At 40.0% G+C, this 11,814-nt stretch overlaps 1 protein-coding gene and 1 long non-coding RNA gene across 2 annotated transcripts; one reads left to right on the forward strand and one right to left on the reverse strand.

The window, feature by feature from the left end:
* Window positions 1-3,198: 3,198 nt before the first annotated feature.
* On the reverse strand, window positions 3,199-10,874 carry insig2 (insulin induced gene 2). Its single transcript, XM_051403008.1, has 7 exons — window positions 10,737-10,874; window positions 8,917-9,129; window positions 8,672-8,844; window positions 6,806-6,930; window positions 5,895-6,061; window positions 5,633-5,732; window positions 3,199-5,486 (listed from the first exon to the last, which is right to left on the reverse strand). The coding sequence occupies exons 2-7, from the start codon at window positions 9,036-9,038 to the stop codon at window positions 5,445-5,447; spliced, it is 729 nt and encodes a 242-aa protein (XP_051258968.1). The 5' UTR covers window positions 9,039-9,129; window positions 10,737-10,874; the 3' UTR covers window positions 3,199-5,444.
* LOC127365180 (uncharacterized) lies at window positions 9,355-9,803 on the forward strand. Its single transcript, XR_007885142.1, has 3 exons — window positions 9,355-9,519; window positions 9,614-9,675; window positions 9,740-9,803. It is a non-coding gene; the product is annotated as an uncharacterized LOC127365180 (long non-coding RNA).
* Window positions 10,875-11,814: the final 940 nt, after the last annotated feature.

The following is an 11,814-nucleotide window of genomic DNA, read 5'->3' on the forward strand; positions in this document are numbered from 1 at the left end:
TCCCCCCCCTCCTCCTGCAGCCCCCAGCCGAGAGCCGCTTAAATAAAATATAGACCCTCTCTCCGAGATCCTCATTCCCCGCTCAAGGCGCTCCGACTGTTATCCCGTCAGCTGTGATTTGCTGAGCATTCCCACTCAATAAACACATCATTAGTATTCATATTAACTGCGGTCGGAGATATCTGGAAGTCCTGATTGTGGATGCATCCGCTGAAGCTTCACCAAGCTCTACCTCCTCCCCTCCTTCTCTTCTTCTTCCCCTTTCTCTCTTTTGGTGCTCCCTGTCAGAATGATTGATTGGGACCAGGGCACCGAGTGTCCTGCATTACCCCAACAAATGATCTGGCCCTTGCTGGCAGACCTTGGCCAGAAAAGAAATCAATATTTCACCATTAAAATCTATCAGAGGAGAGTTAGGGCAGCGGCTGTCAGAGGCGACGCTATCAAGCCGCCGCAACATTAAACCTGACACCTGCAGCACATGAGTAATCAATATCCAGCGGCTCACAGATCATTCGTGGTCACCTTTTAAAGCAGTGATGGATGTCTCCTGGGGCAGTGATTCATGTTGTGACACCGTTTAACGGGGTTTTATTCCAGTTTAGACGGTCATCCCTCAGAGAGGAGCTGGAGATGGAGCGCCGTGGTTCCCCCCGCTAACACCTATTTCATGGCGTTCGGTCTGTCCTCAGCGATTACGGCGAGCCTTTTATAGGTTTTGTGCCCCGCTATGTGTGAAAAACACGCAAGTGAGTGCAAGGTCAAACTTTATGAGCTCCAAGTTTTACACGAGGTGTCGAAAAAGGTGGCGGGAGGGTTCGGGGCAGGAGGCCGCTGGCGGCGGTTTAAATAAAGAATCAGACGGTAAAAATGTGAATGAATGAGTTTAAATGTTAAAATGTGGTTCTGGTTGGTTCCACCTGCACACAGGTTGACATTAAAGTCCACATTAAATCCCTTTAAGATCCTCTTATCCTCATAGTGTTCCCATATTTAACAACAAAACCAGAATGTCTTTGCAGCGAGATCGACTCTCTGCTGTCAATGTGAACGTTTATGAAACACAATCATAAAGCTTCAGGATAAATAATCCAGCTGTTTGATCCAGTGGTTGGTCGGTGGGTTGGGTAACTCTGGATGAAGGTTAATACCTGAATCATCATTATGTCGGATTATTAAAGGACGAGTATCAAAGTGACCACAACAAAGAAATAAAGTAGGAGCAGGTGTGCTGCGCTGTGATTGGTTCCTTCAGTGTTTCCTCCTCAGCAGATATGTGGAAGCTCTCAACCTTGCCTCCTGACCCTCATTCTGCAGGAGGAGATAATTGCTTGTCAGGAATAAATAGAGAGATTAATGAATTCATTAGCGGTGGGGAGTTTAGCTCTTCGGAGCAGCACTTACCGCTATGACACATCACGCCTATTGTTTTACTAGCTAGTTAGCCTCGAACAATAACATTCACACAGCAAATTGCCTCATACGCTCGTGTAAACCACAGAGAAACTGTGTCCTTATCCCAGAATTTAGCAATAATGCAAACAAAAGGCTCCTTAAATCCCGATTATTCATCTTAATTACTTTTGTCTATAAGAGCCGGTGTCTGCGGGAGCCGCTGCGAGACAGGACGCATTAATCCACATTAGCCGTGAACACTGTACCGGGTGATGTGTGCGGTTTCACTGTGGCACTACAGTTTGTGCCAGATAGGTACTATCTCCACTTAATTAGCTGCAGCTCTAAAGAGTTTAAAGGCTTCAAACACAGACGGCGAAGCTTCAACAATTAAATATATATAAGTTCAGTTTCTGATTCAAAGTCAGAGTTTATTCTAAAAAATAAAGTTTATTTAGTTTGATTCTTTGATTTAAAACTCCAGTGTGAAACATTATTGTCAGAAATATAATATTTAATGTTTAATGTTTTCATTAGACTGTGAAACTTGATGAGTTTATTAACTTAATTTAAACATGAAAGATGTTCATTGTTGAGGTAATTTGGATAAATTAAGTTAATTGAAGCTGAAACTAAACTTATTTAAACTGTAAACAGAATTTATCTGAATAAAGTAACTTAAATCTTCTTTATACAAATGTTAATTATAACTTTATCTGTGAGAACAGCTGACGTAAAATAAAAACTATTTATAATTAACTTTTTATTAAAATGGAGCCAATTCATTTTCAGTTTTTTTATGAGACAAACATCAAATATTTACACTTTAGGATCATTAATAATTATCTGGACGCATATTTGAACTTATGATAATTAATAAACTGTAATAAAAACAAAAAATGTAAAATCTTGAGTTATTCAACATTATAATACTTTATGTTATAATAATATAAAGTCTAGTTAAAGAAAATGAGTCAATGGAACAAACTGGAATTAAAATACTAAACAATAATTCATTTCTCAGTTAATTCAGGTGATGTGATTAATTTATGTTAATTAACTTTAATTAACTTTAATAATCGTGACAAACACAGCAGGTATTAGGTACTAGATATATATATATCGATATAATAATATATATATATAATGAGACTTGCAGTGACGTGGTGACCAGTTCTTGCAAATAAGTGAAGCTAATGTTTTATTAACAGTTTTTGATGCGTTAACTTCAATAAAAATCCCCTCAGACGTTTATTCAAATACAAATAATCTGCTTGGATCAATAATGTCTGATATAAAAAGTATAATTCCCTCATTAAAAGTAACAGAATCTGGATCCATATCTGATCAGCACAGTTTGATCTGAGTTTGGTTGAGCTGGACGGACTCACTGAGAATGAGCTGTCAATCACAAGGTAGCCCCGCCCTAAAGCATACCCTGCTTTATGGTCTGTTTTACTCTAAATGGGACCATCAGTTACTAAATGAACATCATGCTGTATGGAAGAAGACTGAAACTAGAGACTGAGACCAGAAACTCATCAGGAAACTGTTTACTGAGCTCATAAATCAACTGAGAAGTCGACTCATTTCTCCATAAGACTGAATGGTATCTGTGTTTATTGCCCCCTGCTGGCCGTTAGAGAGAATGCAGGTTTCAGACACTGAACCTGAAGCTCTGTCCGTTATAAACACTGTCAATATTCTTGCTATAGAGGATAAAATCTATGGTTACCACGTCCTCCAGATGTTCGTCCTCCAGGTCTGAGCTGTTTCTGGGTTCAACAGAGAGATCAGACGCAGTTACCAAAAGGCCATAATCTTTATTCCACCAGAACAAATTGCACATGTTGAGGTTTTCAGAGGTTTGCTGCAGTGAGTGGATCCATAAATCTCCCGTTTAAACCTCGACACAAACAGTCGCTACGCTGCTCGTATAGAAAAACACGCTAGCCCCCGAAATATGCATCAAAAAGGTTTCGTCTATCCTGGATTACAAAAACACTGTTTTTATAGTTTGTCTCCAACTCTGGGACTCTGATACGACGGCTCCACCGGCGGTTTCTACCAGGATCCGCTGACATGCCGGCGGCACACAGAGAGGATCTGAACAGACTTTAACACTGCTGGACGCTTCGTGGTCGAGCTAACGGTGAAACTGAGAAACGACTCCTGTGGTGAATTATTACCAGAACAAACTGCTGAAGATCCAACGAGATCCTTAAGTCGTGTTTCCTTTACGAGCCGGTGAAACTCAACGTGTGCGTCACCGAAACGTTCCTACCCGCAGGGTTGCCACAGGAATACTTATCTTAATAATTAAGGGCCAATAATTAAAAGGTAGATGTCCACAGATACCAGTCCAACCAGTGCGGTGCTACAAAGACTTTCTGCCCCGTTTACACGACAAGGAAAGAAAACTAGACTTTAGAAACAAACCTTCTGAACAATATTTCATCAAATTAACTAAACAAACAGGAAAAATCTGTTTTTGAACTGTTTTTTTGTTAATTTCAAATAAAAAAATATATATATAATTTTGATGTGTCACCATTGGGAAGCGTTTCCAACCGACCGCACTCAGGAACCCGGTTTCAGAAGGTTTTAAGACCCAAAAACAGACAATAAAATGTTGTTGTTGTGTAAACGGAGCTTTAATTAGACGGCGGTAGAAATTTAAGACCCGAGAATATGAGAATAATAATAGAAATTATTCCTTTTTATCATCAGGTTAAAACACTGTAGAGACCTGTTTGCATTATTTGCATTAAATTATGCAAATTATGCACAAAACCTTTAAAATAATAGTTTTTTCTCACTTTATTGTGATTAACAACATCGCTGTTAACAGTTGGAGGTTTTTAATCTTAGAAATGTGCTTAAAAACACAAGTAACCTCAATAATTGGAGCTAAAGGAGGCGACCAGCTGCGTATTGGAGCCAATGACATCAACCTGTAGACTGCAGAGAGAGACTGATGTGGTGAATGAATGAATGAATGAATCAAGGTTAAATCTTCCTTGCAGACCTGTGGCAACCCTGTATCCTTCATCTACAGTCATATATTTTAGGTTTTCAGCAGCTTCAGGTTCATTAAAGACGAGTTTGAATCAGGTATGAAGAGTTAAGTGGGGGAACGTTTTGGCATTCTTGCTGATCGTTGACCAGGAAACTGAGACGGCTCCAGATATAAATCCAAACAAATGTTTCTCCCTGAAGTATTAATTACTTATTTAAAAAAGGACAGTTCACCCCAAATCTGAGCCGTATTGACAGACTGTGGACATATGACGGCCTTCAGCTCGTGTTTCTAGAGTTACGTGTTGTTACGAACACGTTAGGAATTGTTAGAATGTGATATTTCTTAAAGGGAGTTTGGTGCAGGGAGCTTTTAGTTGGATTCAAACTAACATGCTGTATATATTTCTAACTAAAACAAGCTGTGTGTTTTAGATTTCGGGGTGAACTGTCTCTTTAAAACTTACGTCAGTACTCGTATATGGATGAAACTGAGTCCAAATGCAGTTCGCTTCCAACCAAAGTCAGTAAGAAATCACTCTGCTTTCATTGTTTGGATCCGACGATACCGAACATCATCATTCCTGTTTCTATTTAACCGTAGATATAAGCTAATTACACATCTGTGGAGATAGGAGTTGGCTGGGCTGTGTGTTCTCCGCTGATACGTGAAGGATGTGAGCAGATAAGGAACCGATCCCCGCTGTGTGACAGTGTTTGGCACAACGGAGCCAACGCTGATCTGAAGAACGATAGAAGCTTTAATCCCTTTCCAGGTGAGATGAGATAAAATACACACAACAAACTGTCATTGTTCTCCTCAGCTCGGGGTTAAGACGCCGAGCTCTGGCGGGAAAAATACTGTTTTTTGTTCCAGCGGGAAGCACCGGGGCGAGCCAATCAGGGAGCCAGGAGTTTGTTTGACATGCCTGAACGGCGAGGGGTCAGCCACTCCTGGTCCACGCCGCCTCTGGCTTCAGGTTGGTGCCGTGTCATTATGAGAGGACGTCCAGGTGGAGCCGAGAGGTCCCTCAGTCCTGATGGGTCTTCTCCTGAATGAATTTGTATTCATACTGAAATAAAACAGAACAGGAAATAGCTTTAAGGAGGCGGGAGAATCCACTTTTCATGGCCGGTTTCTTTGTTTGGAGGCCGTTTGCACCCCGACAGCGCTTCAGAAACCAACATGAGTCTAATAATAAGAGTTTCAGTCTCTTACCAAGGCTAGCTGCCGTCCTATGTTTCCCATAGTTATCACCCCCGCAAAGAAGATGCAAGGTAACCAGGAGCGAATATACAGGAAGTCTGGAGAAGTATACCTGAGCAGAGAACAACAACAGCAACATATTATATGTTTTTAAAACAATAAACACTGTTTGATAAAAGGTCAGAGACTCAGAGGAAGGTCCCACTGAAGTCCCTGATAGCTAACAGACCAGCTGTTAACAGCTGTATGTTTCCACTGGTTTCTCTTCACTTACTGAAACACTCCGTTATAAACCAGGAGTTGGGTGGCCAGCGTCGCCAGCAGGGCGATGCTGACTCCGAGGCCGAAGCCGCTGCGGGAGCGGTCGAAGGTCCACCACAGGCCGATGGAGAGCGCCGCCAGAGTCAGAGACAGCTGGACGTTGTTGGCAAAGTCCACTTTCTGATAGAGGGAGGGGGTCAAGGACCAGACAGTCAGCTAGAAACTGTATTTACACAACCGGCTGCTGTAGGAATACAAACACTGGCTGCAGCTAGAGGGAACACACTGGTATCGTATGATGTTAACAACCAGGCCGATGCCGTTGTGCTTTTGTTGCCAAGGAAACAAAGAAATCTAGCCACTGATGTCGGCGAACGCCATCGTATCTGCAGATAATCCGACGGGAGTCAACCAGGTGAATGTATCGGTGCATCCTGAGTATGAATGTGTTATTTTCTCCTATATTTCTGTAAGCTGGGGTCAATAAACTGTGAGGAAATGAACTATTGTGACCTCTTAGGATGAAACTGTACAACCACAAACCCCGACTGCATTCAGAGGACGGACGGCTTCCACAGTTAAACTGATAATAAAGACCCTGTTGCATCATCCTCAACGTCTGTGTGTCCTAATGTGGTGTTTAAGAGGCAAAAGTGGTTAAGTTTTGTGCCACATTAATGTAATAAATGTTATCAGGACCAAAAATCTTCCATCATAATGCTCTAAACTTTAAATATTTGACAAAATACAATGTTTATTAGAGATTTATGATGTCTCCAGCTTTTAGATAATAATAACTTCTATGTGTTAAACCCTGCTGACCTGCTGTCTCCCCATAAAGAAGATAAACCCTGGTTTATTATCGGGGGGGGGGGTCTTACACAGACTCTGGTTGAGACTGAAGAGAACAGAAATGAAGGATACAGCGCTGGCGTGGTTGATTCCCACAAACACAGCGACGCAGCGCATCACACTGGACCACTCCCGCTTGAACTTGTGCGGCTCGCCGAGGCGGCTGTCGATGCACGGGTACAGCAGCCCGATGATCGCTGGAGGAGGAGGAGGAAGAGGAGGAGGAGGAGGAAGAGGAGGAGAGAGAATGAGCAGAGTAAGACAACCAGCTTCACTACTGCAGTGCAACAGTCGACAGGAACACTTTGTTTTATATACTAATGTCAGAGCTTTTATTTTGAAAGGAAGCTCGTCGAAAATCAGAAAATGTTAAATATTTAGTTTATTTAGCTGCAGCTCATATTAAGGTGCTTTCTTATAGTTTTGTAGCCTTTAAAGCTAGCAAGGCTGATATATAATCTGAATTTGAGGCGACTCTGTGGGTCTTAAAGAGGCGTTATCTTTCTAGTAATACGGGATAAATAAAAGCAGAGTTTGTGTGTTTACAGTCGCTGCAATATACAAGGTTAAAGCTGCATATGTGACATGAATATTACTGTTACATACATACTCACTGCACTCTATCAGAGGTTGGCAGTAAGATAGAAGGGGTTAAAAAGGTTAGAAATTGTGATTAATTTGTATTTCATGTTTTTATCGTCACATTTCAGTTTCCATGCATCCTGGAAGACCTGGATATTTAGAGACTAGTTCTCATGGAAACACCTGGAAGTCGATTAAAAGGACCAAATATCCTGGAAATGATCTGTTGTCCTGGAACACGTTAACAGTATTTTAGACTCAGACGTACAGCTCTGAGTAAAACTGTACTGGAGCGTCCTGTAAACACCGACCTCCTCCCTTTATTAACCTGCCTCATTAAAACAGGAGGAATCAAACTGGGACGATGTGTAAACTTAAACTTAAACTAAACAATACGACTGTTTGTGAGCGAGAACAAACTGCAGTGATTTGCATCCAGTTAACCTCTGACATAACTAACATGGCGTCAAAACAAATTAATTTTTGCACCATCAACAAAATGCAGTGTGTGTGTGTGTGTGTGTGTGTGAGCAACAAGTGGAAGTGGCGGGCTCCTGCGTCTGGGGAGGAAGAACGCCTCAGGCTGTTGTGGTTTGTGCGGAGCCGCCTGGGAGCAGCCGGCATCCATCCACAGCTTCACACCCAGGGGACAACATTCAATAACGCTGGAGAGTGTGTGTGTGTGTGTGTGTGTGTGTGTGTGTGTGTGTATTACTGCTTCTTTTAAATGATGAGCAGAATATACTCTTATATAACTGCGTACAACTGTTTTAGTTTCTGCATTTAATGTTTGACTTTCATTTCACTTTGATTAAATCAGCTGCAGCGTCTCTATAATACAGATAAAGCTCATTAATAAAGTATCAATAAAGCCCAGCAGGCTAATTCACTGAGGGATTTTATGACTGGAAAAGATTCCTTTATTTCTCAAAGAAATCTATAAAATATATTTTATCTTTTATCAAATTAAAGAATCCCTTTTTATTTCTGAGGTTGGTTATAAACCACAAAACAAGACACATTTCTTTCTCTTTGTAAAGTCAAACACTACTGATGCCAGTGAGTTAGGAAGTTGGTTTAACCAGCGACTTTCAGCAGGAAACAGTCACAGAAGAGTTGGGTACCCAACGTTTAATAAAGGTTCCCAGCGAGTGAGGAACAACACGTCTAACCTGAGGAGACTCCTGGTCAAACACTAAATACATCTACAAGCTGAGAAGAGGAACGTTAGTGTAACGTTTGATAGCCTGAAAGCAGAGTCCTCCACAGCAGCTGCAGCGAACGTTGGCGCCTGCAGCCAGAGGTTGAACGCTCTTCATCAACGTCTTCGCGTGCAGCCGCAGTGCGTCCACGTACCTGAGGCGGTGCCACAGCAGGGCGGCACCCACCAGGCCGAGGAGAAGATACTGCTGATGACGTCGGGGGGGAAGAGGGTGACGTTTCTCTGCACCTGAAGTAAGTTGAGCACCAGGGCGAGGAAGACGCCCACGGAGAACAGCATGGCCCCTCGGATGCCCAGGTTGGTGGTCCTACAGCGGAGCAGAACGCGGTCAGGAGGAGGTTTTATAGAGTCAGCGTGTTGTAGAAGGTTCAGAACCAACCTGTTGGTGATGGCGGAGATATACGGGCCTCGGGAAGGCCGGGGCGGCGGCCCGGACCCCGACCACTGCTGCTGGCCGCTGGTCACTGCGCTGTCGCTCATGGCGGTCAGCGTCAGGGACATCCGTGAGCCTAGGTCAGGAGAATATAGACCGCTGTGTGACGTCTATATCCGCCGGTGAGTCCGCTGTCCTCCCCTGACATCCCACAGCGAGCTGGAAGACAAGGACGAACCAACAGAGACCGTTTTATAACGACCGTGGAGCTGAAACCCCGAAGATAAAGTTATGATTTATAGAGTAAATGTAAGAGTATAGTCAGTCAGTGGAGGGAACACACTGGGAACAGGTGTTAGTGTATGTTGGGCAATTAGCAAAGAATAATCACCTCTGAGGACAACAAGACAGAAACTGCTTGGTTGTTTGGGAGAACACAGAAGAGGGTTTGATTGAGGTTATATATGAGCTTAATACAGAGACAGGTACAGTGAGACAGGTACACAGTGAGACAGGTACACAGTGAGACAGGTGCACAGTGAGACAGGTACACAGTGAGACAGGTGCACAGTGAGACAGGTACACAGTGAGACAGGTACAGTGAGACAGGTACAGTGAGACAGGTACACAGTGAGACAGGTACGCAGTGAGACAGGTGCGCAGTGAGACAGGTACGCAGTGAGACAGGTACACAGTGAGACAGGTACACAGTGAGACAGGTACAGTGAGACAGGTGCACAGTGAGACAGGTGCGCAGTGAGACAGGTACACAGTGAGACAGGTGCGCAGTGAGACAGGTGCGCAGTGAGACAGGTACACAGTGAGACAGGTACAGTGAGACAGGTACACAGTGAGACAGGTACACAGTGAGACAGGTGCACAGTGAGACAGGTACACAGTGAGACAGGTGCACAGTGAGACAGGTGCACAGTGAGACAGGTGCACAGTGAGACAGGTGCACAGTGAGACAGGTACACAGTGAGACAGGTGCGCAGTGAGACAGGTGCACAGACAGATATTAGGAGGATAATTTTTGCTATAAAACTATTAATGCTGATTGTTTCAACCTGGAGAGCCGCAGTGTTTATCTTACACACAGCAGCTCTGTGATTGGCTGATAACAACAACAACAACAACAATAACAACAACAATAACAACAATAATAATAATAATAACAGTGTTTATCTAAAGGAAGGCGGTCGGCACAGAGGGACCAACAGAGACTGTTTATAATACAGAGCTTAATGTTTAATATATTCTGATACAGGAGTTTAAATACAGCTTTATAATCAATATCTATAGATAATCTATAGATAATCAATATCATCAATATCATCTATATAATCGATATAATCTATATAATCAATATCTATAGATAATCAATATCATCTATATAATCTATATAATCAATATCTATAGATAATCAATATCATCTATATAATCAATATAATCAATAATCTTTGTTTCGGTCGATATAGAATATAAATGTTTATTGTCCCACATGATCTACCTCTGTCTGTGTTTGTGTCACTAACAAACAAACAAACAAACAAACAAACAAACAATAATGAACCAGCAGCTAAGCTAATTGTGATGCTAGCGGCTATGCTACGTTAGCTTGCCGTTAGCCTGCTGCTATATGTGAGAGCTAACAGCTAACAGCTAACAGCTAACAGCAGCTAACAGCTAACAGCTAACAGCAGCTAACAGCGGCTAACAGCAGCTAACAGCTAACAGCAGCTAACAGCTAACAGCAGCTAACAGCTAACAGCAGCTAACAGCAGCTAACAGCAGCTAACAGCAGCTAACAGCTAACAGCAGCCTACCTCCCGTTGACGCAGAAGTTCCACAGATTCGATCTCTCCTTCCCTCCGATACTCAGAGCTCCGCGGGAAACTAACAGATATCGATTAGCCTTCTCTCCCTGCTCCGGCTACTTCCGGCTGTCTAAGCTGAATGGACAGCCAATCAGCGGCCACAGCCATGACGTAACCGCGTTACGCAAAGCAGACGCGTCACGTGGTTAGAGCTCACAGCGGGTGGATCAATAAACAATCCAAATATATATGGATCTATATTCTACAGGTTCATAAGAGAAGCTGCTTATATTTATATTATTATTTTATTATTATTTATTAATATTATATTATATTATTATTTTATTATTATTTATTAATATTATATTATATTATTATTTTATTATTATTTATTAATATTATATTTACATTATTATTTTATTATTATTTATTAATATTATATTATATTATTATTTATTAATATTATATTATTATTTTATTATTATTTATTAATATTATATTTACATTATTATTTTATTATTATTTATTAATATTATATTATTTTATTATTATTTATTAATATTATATTATATTATTATTTTATTATTATTTATTAATATTATATTATATTATTATTTTATTATTATTTATTAATATTATATTATATTATTATTTTATTATTATTTATTAATATTATATTATATTATTATTTATTAATATTATATTATATTATTATTTTATTATTATTTATTAATATTATATTTACATTCTTATTTTATTATTATTTATTAATATTATATTATATTATTATTTTATTATTATTTATTAATATTATATTATATTATTATTTATTAATATTATATTATATTATTATTTTATTATTATTTATTAATATTATACTTACATTATTATTATTTTATTATTATTTATTAATATTATATTTTATTATTAATATTATATTATATTATGACTTTATTATTATTTATTAATATTATATTTACATTATTATTTTATTATTATTTATTAATATTATATTATATTATTATTTTATTATTTATTAATATTATATTTACATTATTATTTTATTATTATTTATTAATATTATATT

Source organism: Dicentrarchus labrax, unplaced genomic scaffold (assembly GCF_905237075.1).
Source record: "Dicentrarchus labrax unplaced genomic scaffold, dlabrax2021, whole genome shotgun sequence".
Classification (NCBI taxonomy): Eukaryota; Metazoa; Chordata; class Actinopteri; family Moronidae; genus Dicentrarchus; species Dicentrarchus labrax.

Coding starts and splice junctions, on each gene's coding strand:
- insig2 (XM_051403008.1), bottom strand. CDS start 9,038: ATGTCCCTGACGCTGACCGCCATGAGCGACAGCGCAGTGACCAGCGGC. Junction 8,845..8,916: donor ATCTCCGCCATCACCAACAG/GTTGGTTCTGAA, acceptor GCTCCGCTGTAG/GACCACCAACCTGGGCATCC. Junction 6,931..8,671: donor CTGCTGTGGCACCGCCTCAG/GTACGTGGACGC, acceptor CTCCTCCTCCAG/CGATCATCGGGCTGCTGTAC.